This window comes from Castor canadensis, chromosome 16 (genome assembly GCF_047511655.1).
Source record: "Castor canadensis chromosome 16, mCasCan1.hap1v2, whole genome shotgun sequence".
Classification (NCBI taxonomy): domain Eukaryota; kingdom Metazoa; phylum Chordata; class Mammalia; order Rodentia; family Castoridae; genus Castor; species Castor canadensis.
Window position 1 is genome coordinate 27,479,296 of NC_133401.1, and position 15,592 is coordinate 27,494,887.

General features: G+C 43.2%; 1 protein-coding gene across 1 annotated transcript; it reads right to left on the minus strand.

Moving 5' to 3' along the window:
- Window positions 1–5,825: 5,825 nt before the first annotated feature.
- Window positions 5,826–15,322, minus strand: LOC109699894 (leukocyte immunoglobulin-like receptor subfamily B member 4). Its single transcript, XM_074058259.1, has 9 exons — window positions 15,186–15,322; window positions 14,911–14,946; window positions 11,830–12,114; window positions 11,166–11,453; window positions 9,049–9,153; window positions 8,928–8,970; window positions 8,800–8,837; window positions 8,523–8,575; window positions 5,826–8,449 (listed from the first exon to the last, which is right to left on the minus strand). Exons 1-9 carry the CDS (start codon window positions 15,244–15,246, stop codon window positions 8,291–8,293), a joined length of 1,068 nt encoding a protein of 355 aa, XP_073914360.1. The 5' UTR covers window positions 15,247–15,322; the 3' UTR covers window positions 5,826–8,290.
- Between the last annotated feature and the right edge of the window lie 270 nt (window positions 15,323–15,592).

The following is a 15,592-nucleotide window of genomic DNA, read 5'->3' on the forward strand; positions in this document are numbered from 1 at the left end:
AGAGGAAGGAAAGCATGTTTGCTGCCCAGCAGCCTTGGTGATGACTGTTTTCATGTAGCTGGAAAGCAATTCGTGTGACTGGAATTAAAGGAGCACAAAGATGGAGATTGAAGAAATTACAAGGGTAGGATCAGGGTGTCTTAACCCTATGTCTGTTGACTTTGGGGAGTGGGCAAGTCTTTGTTGGGGTCAGGAGGAAATAACTGTGTGTATGATAAGATGATTAGCTACATCCTCAGTCTTCACCACTATACGTCACCAGCATAATGTGACAACCAAAATTGTCACTCATGTTGCTCCAGGAGGGAAGGAGTGTGTGTGCAAAATCTCAACTCAATGAGAAGCACTGTGTTAAATCACTCAGGGACTTGGAGCCTACTTTGTGAAGTCCTCTCTTTTTGGAAACCTGCTTCCTTTACCCCCATACCAGAGAAGGTCTCTCCTGTGTATTTCTGCACCATCTTTGAGTATCTTAATCCCTGCAGTTTTTTACTTGGTTGTTGTGTTGTTGTTGAGTTTTAGGACAACCTTTATCAGCATTAGTCAGATTACTAATGAGACAAAACAACACATTGTGTAAAGTATTAATGAGACAGTGACCTTGGGAAGGACATCAGTCTGGGTAGTCCAGATGGGAATGAAGAGCAACTACATGCATTCCTTTCTCTGGACTTGTAAGATTGTAGATGCTGAGGGTGAGAAACAAACAGCTTGAGTGGGCAAGGTTTTGGATCCTGGCGTCCTCCAGGGGGAGGCCGAGCATGGACCATTTGATAGAGTGCAGTGTAGTCTATGAAGTGAGCCCAGTGTGGCACCTGGAATTTCCCCCTTATGTGACTTGCTGCCTCCAACTCCCTAAGCCAAGACCTCTGTCATGGTGCCTCAGAACATGCTGAAACTCTTCTTCCCAGGACACACCCCAGCTGCAGTTTTGGTTTAGTTTTGTGATGGTGTGACACACGTCTGTGTTCCTACAAACCCACAGGGGCACAAACTAAGCAGGGTTTTGGTCAGTTATATATTCCCATCTAGGTAGACGGTGAGCATACATTGAACATATGTTAGATGAAGAGCCAGCAAGATCTCAGCAGTAGGCTCCTCACAGAACAGGACTCAACCTTACTGATTTCTGGATGCCCTAAACCAAGCAGCACATCCTGGGTGACAACCAAGCCAGCTGTCCTCATGGAAAGTGTCTACTGGTGATTGGGGGAGAGGGTGGGTTTGCATCAGAATGATGTCTGTGTGTGTATTTGGTGGTAGTATTGGAGTTTGAACTCAGGACCTTGTGCTTGCACCCTACCAATTGAGCCATGCCTCCAGTCATTTTTGCTTTTAGGTTGTTTTTAGATGGGGTCTCACTTTTTGTGAGGGCTGGCCTGGGATTGCATAGGAAGGATCTTGACACATCCTTCCTATGCCTCATGGATAGGTGAGAGCTTAAGCATGTACCACCATACCTGGCTTGTTTGTTGTTCTGTTTGTCCAGGCTGGTGTTGTACCTTGATCTTTCTGATCTTTGCCTCCTGAATAGCTGGGATTATAGGTGTGGATGTGATTCACTGTGCCTGGCTATTTTTGGAGCTTTTTTTTTTATGTGTTTGTGTCTTTTTTTGTTTTTTTGAGACAGTCTTCCTATGTATCTCGGGTTGGCCTTGAAGTGGTGATTCTCACGCCTCCACCTCCCAAGTGTTAGGACTATAGGTGTGTGCCACCATGACTTGGGAAGGGCTGTACTGAGGTTTGAATGCAGGGCCTCAGACTTGATAAGCAGGCATTCTACCACTTAAGCCACAGCCCCAGCCCTAGGATGACTTTTGACGACTGAGTACTCAAGGATATAGTCACAGGAACAGAAAAATCTTGCACTTGTGGAGTGTACACTATGGAAGGTATGCTAGAGAATGTATGTCTTCTGCATCTGTGCAACAAATGGTGTAAATATAACAAGTTTATTATGTGAGTGTCACAGTGCGAATCTATGCAAACCTACATGGTAGAGACCAGTCACTCAACATGGCCTCTTTTTTCATGGTACTGGAGTTTGAATTCAGGGCCTCAAGCCTGCTAGGCAGGTGTTCTACCACTTGAACCACTCTGCCAGCCCAGGAATGGGATTTGAACTCAGCACTTCATATTTGCTCCAATCTTCAATATGACCTCTTTTTTTTCCTTTTCTTTTTTTTTCTTTTATTATTCATATGTACATACAAGGCTTGGGTCATTTCTCCCCCCTGCCCCCACCCCCTCCCTTCCCACCCACTCCACCCCCTCCCTCTCCCCCCACCCCAATACCCAGCAGAAACTATTTTGCCTTTATTTCTAATTTTGTTGTAGAGAGAGTATAAGCAATAATAGGAAGGAACAAGGGGTTTTGCTGGTTGAGATAAGGATAGCTATACAGGGCATTGACTCACATTGATTTCCTGTGCGTGGGTGTTACCTTCTAGGCTAATTCTTCTTGAACTAACCTTTTCTCTAGTACCTGTTCCCCTTTTCCTATTGGCCTCAGTTGCTTTTAAGGTATCTGCTTTAGTTTCTCTGCGTTGAGGGCAACAAATGCTAGCTAGTTTTTTAGGTGTCTTACCTATCCTCACCCCTCCCTTGTGTGCTCTCGATTTTATCATGTGCTCATAGTCCAATCCCCTTGTTGTGTTTACCCTTGATCTAATATCCACATATGAGGGAGAACATACGATTTTTGGTCTTTTGGGCCAGGCTAACCTCACTCAGAATGATGTTCTCCAATTCCATCCATTTACCAGCGAATGATAACATTTCGTTCTTCTTCATGGCTGCATAGAATTCCATTGTGTATAGATACCACATTTTCTTAATCCATTCGTCAGTGGTGGGGCATCTTGGCTGTTTCCATGACTTGGCTATTGTGAATAGTGCTGCAATAAACATGGGTGTGCAGGTGCCTTTTGAGTAACAGTCTTTTGGGTATATCCCCAAGAGTGGTATTACTGGATCAAATGGTAGATCGATGTCTAGCTTTTTAAGTAGCCTCCAAACTTTTTTCCAGAGTGGTTGTACTAGTCTACATTCCCACCAACAGTGTAAGAGGGTTCCTTTTTCCCCACATCCTCGCCAACACCTGTTGTTGGTGGTGTTGCTGATGATGGCTATTCTAACAGGGGTGAGGTGGAATCTTAGCGTGGTTTTAATTTGCATTTCCTTTATTGCTAGAGATGGTGAGCATTTTTTCATGTGTTTTCTGGCCATTTGAATTTCTTCTTTTGAGAAAGTTCTGTTTAGTTCACGTGCCCATTTCTTTATTGGTTCATTAGTTTTGGGAGAATTTAGTTTTTTAAGTTCCCTATCTATTCTGGTTATCAGTCCTTTGTCTGATGTGTAGCTGGCAAATATTTTCTCCCACTCTGTGGGTGTTCTCTTCAGTTTAGAGACCATTTCTTTTGATGAACAGAAGCTTTTTAGCTTTATGAGCAATATGACCTCTTAAGACTGACAAAAAATGCAGTTAATAGGAGCCATATGGGGCTGTAGCTGGGTCATGCAGCATAGTGTTTTATAGTAAACTGTGGGGTGTTTTTTGTTTTTGAAGCAGGGTCTCACTATGTATCCCAAGCTACCCTTAAACTAGTTATCGTCCTGCCTCCTCCTCCCAAGTGCTGGGATTACAAGCATGCAAAGTTTATACCTAAGCCATAAACTTTGTTTTATATCAGCAGAAATAGCAAACTCATAAATAACTATAAAAGTATAGTAAATATGGAAATCAGGAATAGTCATTTATTATTACCATCAAATATTATGAACTATATGTGATCACATGTGACTTACTCTTATATAATGGCAGTGAAACCAGCCTATTTATTCAGCACCACCACAAACAGGTGAGTCATGCATTGGGCCACCAAGTTATGACAGCTATGATGTCACCAGGTAACAGGAATGTTTGGCTCCGTTATTATCTTGCAGGATCACTGCTGTATGTGCAATCCGTGGTTGACTTCCTCACTACATTGCACACAGTGGCATATGCTCTGGGGGGAATGCAGTTCTGAGTTTAGATGTGTCTTCCTTCTCTCACTGCCAAATTACACTCCAGAATTGTCCCCCGAGTTTCTTCTCTCTAAGAAGAATGAAGGTCACCTATACCTTCCCATATCCCAAATCTGTGAGGTCATCACCCAGCCTTCTAAGCTTTGCCAGTCTGATGGAGTCATCAGCTTGCTATGGCTACTGTCACAAAGTACCACAGACTGGACAATCTAAATGACAGAAATTTATCACCTCCCAACAATGGAGACTGAAATTTTGAGGTCAAAGTTTGTTTCCTTCTGGGGCTGTGAAGGAGAGTCTTTTCCCATAGCCTCTTCCAGCTTCTTGTGATGGCTGGCAATCTCTGGAGGTCCTTTCTTTGGGTATATCAGCCCCATATCTGTCTTCATCTCTGGTGTTCTCCCTGGGTGTGTGTCTGCATCCAAATTTCTTCTGTTCATAAGGATACCACTCATCAAATTAGGCGTCCACTGTAATCCATTATCACCTCATTTTAACAAATCACACCTTCAACAGGCCTATTTCCAAATAAGGTCACCTTCTGAGGTGCTAAAGGGTAGAACTTCAACGTATAAATTTTGGGAGGACCCCATGCAGACCATAATGGATGGGTGTGGAGTAAAGTCACATCATTGCTAGAATTTTCATTTCTTTAATTTCTAATGAAACTGAGAACTTCATACCTTTATTGAGCTTGGATTTTCCTCTGGCGTAAACTACTGGTAAGTGTCCTTCCTGTTTTGGTAATAATATATGAGATGTCTAGGCAATTACACTAGGGTGAAGGCAGAACCCAAGTCCTGATTAGACCACCTCCTTCAGAACCTGAGCCATCCCACCAAGTGTCAATCCTCTGTCCCCCACACACACTCACTATCTGCCACATTATTTCCCTCTGGTTTATTTGCATCCTACACATGCTCAGTTCCCTTCTGTTTCTTCTAGTCCCCCCACAAAACCCCTTCACTTTATCTCACTGCTCCTGCCATGAGCTTTCTTCTCTGCTTCTTTTTGTCAGCACTTATTGAGAGCATTATTTTTACAGAATCTCTATTTTTAGTTTTTGGAGGAACCTCCATACTGGTTTCCAGCATCCTCACCAGCATTTGTTGGTGTTTGTGTTCTTGATGATAACCATTCTGACTGGGTCTGATACAATCTCAACATCTTTTCAATTTATGTTTTCTGTACAGATAAGGATTTTAAAACTTTTTTTTCTGTATTTAATGGCCATTTGTACTTCTTTTTCTTTTGAGAACTGTTTGTTCAATTCATTTGCCCATTTATAATTGGATGATTTTGTTCTTTGGGTGTTTAACTTTTTTTAGCTTTTTATATATTCTTGGCACTAATTCCTTATCCAGTGATTTACCACCAAAGATTCTGTAGGTGGTGTTTCATTCTGGTAACTGTTTCCTTTGATGTGCACAAGCTTTTTAATCTAATGCAATTTGTCAATTCTTAAATGCATTGCTTAAAAAACATTTTTAATAGTATACATTGTTTTTCAGGGAGGATTCATTGTGGCACTTATATATGTGCTTACACTGTACCTTGGTTAGATATCACTCCTCCATCATTCTCCTTCATCCCCTTCCTCCCCCTTTCTTAGAACAATTCCAACATGTTTCATTGTTCTACTTCCATACATGAATATGAAATACTTCCACCATATTCTCCCTCCTTCACCCTTTCTGTTTACCCTTCCCCCTCCCACTGCCACCCACTCCAGATAGAACTTATTTTACCTTCCTGTCCTTCATTTAAAAAATATATATATTGATTGCTCAAGGGGGTTTTACTGTCATTGAAAGCTTTATTTTCAATATCAACACCAGTTCCTCTCCCCTCAGTCACATCTCTTTTTTGTTACATTTTTATTTATTTTAACTGCATAACTGAACAGAGAAAATTGTTTTAAAAAACTAAATGAAAACCACAAATTCCTTCCCATCATATACCTTCTACACCACGTATTTCTCCAAGAATAACCTATCCTGTTATCAAATTGACTTCAGCCCTTCCCTGGGAGAGAAAAGTGTTGGGGAAGATAAAGAGAAAGAGAGAGATAAGTGAGGGGACAATTTGACTGCTTTATCAAAAATGCTTCCCCATTCACTCCCACACCTCTAAATGCAGTTCCCACATGTTCAGCAGTTCCTGGAACGTTAGACCAGAAGGTCATTAGAAGCTTCCTCCTTGCCCAATTTGACTCACTTCCCTTTTTAACTTTTTAAAAACATTTTTATTAATATCTGGTAGTTACACAAGGAGTTTCATTGTGACATTTCTATATATACATATTTTGTACCCAGGTTTGGTTCATCCTCTCCCGTATTTACCCTCTTCCCCCTGTCCCTTCTGACAATGACTTTGACAGGCTCAGTGTTCCATGTTCATCCATGTATACAAAGTACATCAACTATGTTCACCCTCCTTAACCTCTTCATTTACCCTCCCCCTCCTGATATTACTCTTCCCTTAACATGATCCGTTTTACATTCCTGTCCTCCATTGTTTTAGTGTCTGTTCATTTTTTGGGGGGTGGAGGGTTGTCTTGGTATCTTACCTGTAAATATATAATAAATTTTATTGCATATACTTAAAGTATACAACCTGTTGTTTGGGTTGCATAGAAAAAGTAAAGTGGTTGTTATAGTGAAGTAAACTGTTCCCTTCATCTCACACTCTTATCAGTTTTTCTGTGTGTGGCAAGAGTTGGTAACATCTAATCCTTCAGCAAAAATTCTAAATAGCATACCACAATGTTTTCAATAGCTCTCTTATATATCACACCTGTAAACTTCTTGGTCCACCATATCTGCTATTTTATGTCCTTCAACCCACACACCACTCCTCCTAGCCACTATTTTTTCAGACTTCACAGAGAAAGTGAGATCATACAATATTTGTCTTGCTGTCTGTCTTAATTCATTTAGCAAAATTTCCTCCAAGTTCATTCACATTGTGGCACACAACAGGATTTCATTCTTTTTTTTTTAAAGACAGAACAATATTACTATATATTTATATATATGTATTTATATACATATCACAGTTTCTTTATCTATTCATCATTCATCCATCCAATAAAGAGCTAATATTCAAAAGAACTCAAACAACCCAGTAGCAGAAAACAAATAACCTGTTTTATTTTTTTGGTAGTAGTGGAGTTTGAATTCAGGGCCTAGTGTGTGCTAGACAAGAGCTTTACTGCTTGATCCACACATTCAATCCTTTTTATTTTAGTTATTGTTTTGAATAGGGTCTTGTATTTCTTGTCCAGGCCAGCCTTAGCCCTCAATCCTCCGATCTCTGCCTCCTGCACAGCTGGGAATACAGGAGAGAACCACCACACCTGGCTATGGCCTTGAAACACAACCCTCCCTATCTCCACCTCCTGAGTAGCTGGGATTAGAGTTGTGAAACACCACACCTGTTTTAATAACCTGATTTTAAAACGAGCAAAATATCTGGCTTTTATTTAGTTCTTCAGAGAAGACATAAAAATGACATCAGGCACATGAAAAGGTGATCACTATCATCTGGTAAACACAACTCAAAGGCACAAGGAGATATTACCTCACACCTATTAGGATGACTATTACTAAAAAGAGAGGATGTCAGTGAGAGTGTGGTGAATAGGATATCCCCATCACTGTTGGTGGGAGTATAGACTAGTGTGCCTATTAGGAGTAAGAGTATGAAATTCTTAGAGAAATTAAATTTTGGTATATACCTAAATGAAATGAAATCGGTACCTCATAAAGATACCTCCACTCTCATATTTACTGCAGTATTACTCACAAACCCAAGGTATAGAAATGACTCTTGTTATTTCTTGTACTTGGTGCATGCAGATCACCTGAGTGGTTTTACCTGGTCAGTGACCCAAAGTTTCCTTGCTCTGGAAGGTCCACTTTCCAAGGTCCAGACCACAAGGTTACCTCCTTCGGTAAGTAAATTGCCTAAGACTGGAAGCCACATTTACTAATCTACGTATCCATAGCATAGGCCCAAGGAAAGATTCAACTGCAGACATTTGTCAGACATGCAGGTGATTGAGTAAATATACCAGGAGCCAGGAATCTGCTGAGATGTTTGATGGGTCCCAGAGCATCTTGACAGTTGAGAAAACTTCTCTCTACTTGAGTCTTCGGGACATTTAAGCTGATGGCTGGGACTGGGGACATGTGCAGGATTCTAGCAGAGCTACCCCTGGCTGAAGGGGCACCTGCACACTGCGCCTCACACCACTGTCTTAGCTCTCCTCTCGGAACAAGGCAAGAGTGGCGTACACACAGGGCTGTGCAGATGGATCCTGAAGGGTCCTGGAGGGAAGTGGATTCACAGTCCCCATGAGGGTCTCTTGGTGCAGCTGGGCATATGTCACCTCCTGCATGTCGTCCTCTGCAGGGACCTGCCATTCAAGACACATAAAGGGTTGAGAGTGGGTTCTGGGGACAAACAGAAGGTAGGTGAGAAGGACTCACCTGTGTGTCCATGTGTCTGTTCTCCTCAGGCTGTATGTCCTCCAAGTCATCACCTAAAAGGACAAATGAGGGAGTGGCCTCTGGCATGAGAGCCTCATATTATCTATCCTGCATTCTGTATTTCAGAAGTGAATGACTGAAGCCTGGGGAAGGATGGTGACATCACACAAAAAGGTGGCACATTCCACCTTTTCTGTCCCTCCCTGAAGGCCTCCTAGGTCCCCCAAACATCCCCTTTCCCTACCCAAACTTCTCTTCCCCCTTATTTCTCCCTTACATTGATCTTCTTTCTGGATGTCCACAGCCTGGCTGGAGCTGAGGAAAAGGGGATAAGAATGTGAAGGCAGGTCTGAGAAATTATGCAGGAATTCAATTTTTTTACTGAAGGAGTTCAAATTTCCCTACCTTTTATACTTCATTTGGCTCTTCGTCCCACCATCAGCAGACCCTGTGAAGGATAATTGTCAGCCTGGAAGAAAACACACCAAGTCCCTCCCCACATTGCTCCCCTGGCCCTCAGACCTACTGCATTTGGCCTGATGCTGGCATAGGCAGATCAGAAGGAGGAGGAGGAAGAAGAGAAAGCAGACACTGGTGACTGAGATCACAATCACAGTGGCACCAGGTAGACCTAGGACATAGCAAAGAGAAAGTAACCATTATTGAACTCTCCTTGGATTAATTCCATCACTCAATAAGATGTTTGTTGAGTACCTACCTTGCATGAAGAAAGCTGTTGGATCTTTGGAACATTGTAGAGACCTTACCTAACAAAACAATTTAGGTAATAACTCGCTCACAGAGGCAAACTTTATGGTGAGGTAAGTTTTTGAGGCAGGGTCTGGTTTCAGAACTCAGGCTGGCCTCCAGCTTCCTAGATAGGCCAGGCTGACCTCAGATCTCAGTCTTCCTCCTGTGTCTCTCAAGTGCTGGGATGGCAGGTGTGCACCACCATACCCAGTGGATGAGATGACAGAAATGCACTGCCAGAGATTAACTTGGGGAGATGAGACTCAAAAGATATCAAAACCCTGGGTCTCTGAGGGACATTTGGAACTACTCCCAGGCAGGAGGAAAAACAGACACGAGGCTTATAGGTAAGAGGGAGGCTAAGTGACGGACAGACAGAAAAGGTAAGTGAGATACACGGGGAGGCTGTTTCCTGATAAGGATGGGAGATCAGGAGTGGTCATCATGGTCAGAAAATGAAGACTGCAAGAAGCCACACAGAGGGGTTTAAGGCTATAATGGCCCACAAAGGGACACAGTAGCCATGAGTGATGTGTTGTTTAAAGAAAGATTGGGCTGTGTGTGATAAATGGATTTTAAAAGGGAGGTGGAAGTGTAGTAGTAATTACAGGTCAAGGTAGCTGGGTGGCTGTCAATCTTGGCATGACACTTGTTGATGGTGGATTAAAGAAGGGACTGGATTTCAGGGATGTTTTAAGGATAGAAATGATTTGATTGGTAACAGAGCAAGTGGGCATTAACAGGAAAAGAAGATCATTGAAGGACACTAGTTAGAGAGGGTAAAAGTTATCCACTGTGATGGTTCAACAAATGTGAGGAAGACATTTGGATATTTGTCAATAAGAGCTCTGTTGAGATGCTCACTTGGTCTGAGCAGATAGATGTTCAGGACGCCATTGGATACATAACTCAGAAGCTCCTGAGGATGTGTGGACTGCACCAATAAGAGCAAAGCCATCAACAGTATCGCACAGAAGCAGTGCCTAAATATGTTCAGACCACTGAACACACGTGCCTACCAACTGCCCATATATAAACTCCAGTCACAATGCTGCACTCTACCCTATCCCTGACATTACTGCCTTGGGATTCCTGCCTACTTATGTCCATCCTTTTATCCTTAACCTGTGCACACTGTCACAATTTCCTATAAATCACCGAATATACCTCTGTGACTACACATGCCTGGAACTTGTCCCCTTCCCCAAATGCTGAAAAGTCCCAGCTAACAGGAAATGATGAGGCTTATGAAACTTGACCCTCATCCACCAAGAAGACTGAGCTGCCTCCCCCTTCACAGCTGTGCAGGATTTGACCCTAAATCCCTCTGGGCATTCTGCAAATGTCCTTGGCTTCCTCCATTGGACAAGGGACTGTTCAGATACTATAGTCACAGCATCACCCACTAAACATTGTAGGAGACACAGAAAACCAGAAAGACATTCTGATATCTGAATAAAGAAACTAGCAGAGATGGTTTTGAACTTTCTGTCCCAAAACTTAGCAATTTGCTGCTGTTACTAACCCATATAGAGAGAAATGGCCTGGCGGTGGGGCTTCAGGACGTGACACAGCAGTCACTGAGCAATACCTCACCTGTCATGCAGGATCCCAAAGGCTACCACTACATTATAGAGCCTCTTTCAATGATAGGTAGGGACTTCTCTTCCCCCCCAAATAGTTTGACTTTTCTGCCCCCAAATTGCATTAATGAACCTATAAATACTCAGGATCTATGAAGCAAAGACAGTGGCTAAAGACAGAAGGAACAGAACAGAATACATACAACAGAACCACACAGCAGGCAGACACTTGCATTTGAACTGCCTCACCTGAAACACCTTGGGACAACCCTGGGACAAAATAAAGGTGCTCATATTAGACATTACTCACCTGTGACTGAAAGCTCAAGAGGTTCACTAGGTATTGACCAGACATGGCACTTGTATGTAGAGGAGACATTACATCTGTAGGTCCCCCCATGGGTTGGACTCACAGGGGAGATGAGGAAAGTCTTGTGGGTCTGATTTGAACAGTCCTGAGGGAAGGAAGCTCCTGCATGTCTACACAGAATGAAGATATCATAATAAAAATGTATGTCACAGATGAGAGTCACATTTTCTCCTGAGGCCACCTGGACACCTGGATGAGCAGTGAGGGAAGGTTTGACATTGAAGGCATCTGGAAGTGAATACAGTAAGTTATTAAAAACATAATTAAAATAACTCAGCATTCTTCTAGTCTGATTTGACTCCTTCCTAACTTACAAGGATCATAAGGATTAAAAACACATATATATTATTTCCATGACAAGGACCAGAATGTGGCTATCTGTGTACAGTGAAGGTTTGGATCTATCTCCAAGTGATTCTCCTCTAGGGGTTGTAGTAGCCACCTGGCTGAATAGAGCTGTGACCAAAGTCAGAACAGAGGGAAGCTAGGACCCAGACACAAGAAGCAAAGATACAGGGCAGGACCCGTGATGGGTACATCTGGTCTACTGAGGTGGGCAGCAAGATCCAAGGCTGCATGACAGTGTTCTTGGACTATCCCTCACCTGTCACCACCAGCTTCAGTGGTCCACTGCGACCTGACCAGATATCTTCCTTCCAGTAATCACAGTGGTAAATGCCTGCGTTGGTGTCTGTCACACTGGAGAAGGAGAATTCAATCACCTTCTGTGCTCCCTGTGGATGATGATCATATGTATGTCCTTTGAGTTGTTCATGATTTAGACGCAATACTGTCACCCCTGAAGGGATACTGCAGAAGATGGTCACAGAATTTCCATGTGGAATGACTGTGTTCGGCACTGCCCAGATGGAGGGCTGGGGTGATAAGCCTGGAGGGAAACAGAAGCAGAACCCAATCATCTAATGTCAAGAGGCCCTTGTTCCCATGAGGCTCTGGAATGGCTTAACCTTGGTGAATGGTTAGAGGGCAGGATCTGAACTGTGAGCCCTGTGAGTGAATCTTAGACACTACAAACCACAAAAGTAACTGTTGCAGTGGCAGAACATCTGTCCTTCACCTAGAAGATGGGGTCATTATGAGATCGGAACGTGTCACTATGCTTCAATATGAGACACCAACCAGTCGGCAATATGAGACACCAACCAGTCGGCAACATGAGACTTTCATCTGTCTTCCAGAAGCCACACACTTCCTGTCTCCCCTGAACATGCTGTCACCATTTCCTGGGCTGTTTGCTATCATCTCCAAACCATTACACTGTGGAGTGTCCTGGCCTCAGTCCTTCAAACACTTTCTTTTTCCTTTAAGTACACAATTTTAGGCCATTCCCAATACCCTCAATCATCTGCCTATCACCTATCTATCATCTAATATCATCATAATCTATCAAGTGTCTGACTGTATTTCTGTCACCAATCGCTATCTACCACCTATTTCTACGTGTGTGTGATCTACCAATTTTCAAGTCATCTATGTACACACACACACACACATGCACACCTTTCACTTTGACTCTGTATTAGTTCACCAACCATAAAACAGTCACCTACACTGGGAAATTTCAATTATGTCCAAAATTGAGCTCCCAGAATATTCAAAACATGTATCCTACCCTCAGCCTTCCCTGCTGAGGAATAGCTATCTTCCTTGGCGCTATACTGACAGGCTTCTCTCCTCCTTTCCATTCAGCCTAGAAATGAATGCTGTGAGTTGACTAATTTATCACCTAGTGCGGAGGCCAGGAGACATTGTATCTCTTTGGATCATTGGCCTATGTCTGACTTTATCTCCTTCCACATAAGCCCTAACCCCTCCCCTACTCCCATTATCACACTAACGCGTTGGGTCTTATATAAATAAGTCAATCATCTCGTTCCTCCACCCATAGCTTCTAAGGCCTCTGCTGTCATACACAAAACATGGGAACACTGCCCCAGGTCAACAAGGCTCTGTGTGGCCTAAGTGTGGCCTATGACCTCATCCCTCACCCATTCCCAAAATGGCAAACGTACTGACCACAGTCAAGATCACTTCAGAGTGATCATCTCCTGTTCTCTCCAAGTGGTACAACCCACATGACTCTAGCCTCCCCATCAGGATATTTCTCCAACCCAGGGGACTGAAACACCTCCCATTGCTGCAATTTTTACAACTGCAACATTTCCTAAAACATATGATCAGTGCCCTTTCTACCCTTAGCATTCACCTCCTCCCAACAGAGCACATGTTGAAATGATCCATTTGTTAAAGCTATTTTCCTTCAATTAGAAGGAAGTGGGAAGTGCTCTTCCCACTCTACACACAAGTATGTATGGCCAGAGTCAGGACCAAACATATCTGATTCAGAATAAATGCAGTGGAGTTGGTGATGCATGCCTGTAATCCTAGCACTCAGGATACTCAGGCAGGCATATCATGAGTTTGAAGCCATCTTGGGCTTCATAGCCAGATTCTATCTGAAACATGAACTTAGCTCTAAGAGGTATAAAAAAATGAATATCACTTGTATAATGATCTGAGAAGCTCAGTACTTGCAATGTGAATACACAATGAATATTGAGCAGTTACAAAGTTTTCATGACATATCCATAGAAGAAATCACTGCTGCCTACTTTATATGCATTGGGTCTGCACTGAGCAACACTCCACTATTTTGAGATCACACATATGTGGAACTGGGGTCAGTGCCAAACACCAGATTGAAGAAGGTCACAGAATCAGCAAATACCAGGGTCTACATTAAAATCAAAACTGTCATCATTCTGAATGAGGTTAGCCAGATTCAGAAGACCAAAAATCGTACGTTCTCCCTCATATGCGGTCTTTAGCTCTAGGGCAAATACAGCAATGTTGTAGGACTTGGGTTACATGACAAGGGGAGAACATATACGGGAGGTACGGGGTTAGACAGAAAATCCAAAACATGAAAGCATTTGATGTCCCCACTCCAGAGGAATTAATACAGAAACCTTAAAGCGACAGAGGTCAACATGAGAAGGGGATCAGGAACTAGTGTAAAGATCAATTAGAGATGAATCAACCTGGGTTGTACATGAAAGCAATGCTAGGAATCTCTCTGTATAGCTGTCCTTATCTCAACTAGCAAAAATGCTATGCCTTTCTTATTGCTTATTTACTCTTCAATGGAACTGGAGAAAAGTGTGGAACAGGTTCTGCCTGGAAGGAAGCGGGGAGGGGGGAGAGGGTGGGGGCGGGGGCAGGAGGGAGAAATGACCCAAACAATGTATGCACATGTGAGTAAATGAATAATAATAAAAAACAACTGTCTGGTGAATGAAGTTTCTTAGCCAGGAGCTGATATCAGTAATAGACATAGAAATAGCTCAGGTGAAAGCAGGTAGAAAAATGCAGCACACACAGAAACACTGATGTTCTTGTCCTCAAAGACAGAAGTATCCCCATCCTGTGAAGCTGCAGTATCAAGGGTCATCATAGCTGTGTGTCCTCTGTGCAGTATTAATACACTGGGTACACTCTCCACCCCAGGACAGATGCAAAAGCAAGAGCCAAGGGTGAAGTGGAGAGTGCAGATGGCAGATCACTGTAGCTTCCAACTCAGGATCAGCTCAAGGTGCCTCCAGCTACTCCCACACTCAGAGAACTCAAACTCAGACATATCTAGGACACAAAAGGAAGAACTCACCCTTGTGTGCCCAGGTTCTATGGTCCAGATAAATCACTGAAATAGAGAAAGACCTGATGAGAGGTTCCTGCCTTTCAATGAACAGATCCCACCCCCTGACTTAGGAGCACCACACACGTCCAGATGGAGAAAAGGAAGGGAGGTGTGATCTCTCAGCAGCCACTTGGACAAGACATTACAGAGAAAGGAACCATGAGAGGAACCCGAGTAATTAATCTTGGTGGTCTTTATTTTTACTCCTCTACCCACTAACTAATGTCCCCTGTAGCATTCACCTAGTCCAAGAAGCAGAGTGACCTCAATGGCCATGTCCATGCCCCCGTCAGATCTCAACATGCAGCACAGCCAGTTCTTCACCAAATCTTCACAGCGGTACACACCCAAGAGAAGTCATAGAGGGTTCCAGAGCCCATGACACAGCATGGTGACATCAAACACTGAACAGGAAGAAAAGCTGCTCTTGCACAATGGCAGGCTCTGCCCACCAATCCTCCACCAAATGCCTGGGGTTGGAGACGAGTTCGTCTGTGCACTTTCTGCTCTGATCTGACAGACACTAAGATGGGGAGGGATGAAATGCTGTCTGCTGGGACCTGGGGAGATCAGGGGCATTATGGAGAAGAATGTGAATGCATCCAGAAAGAATGAAGCTCACATGTGGAACCGAGGCTGTTCTGGGACA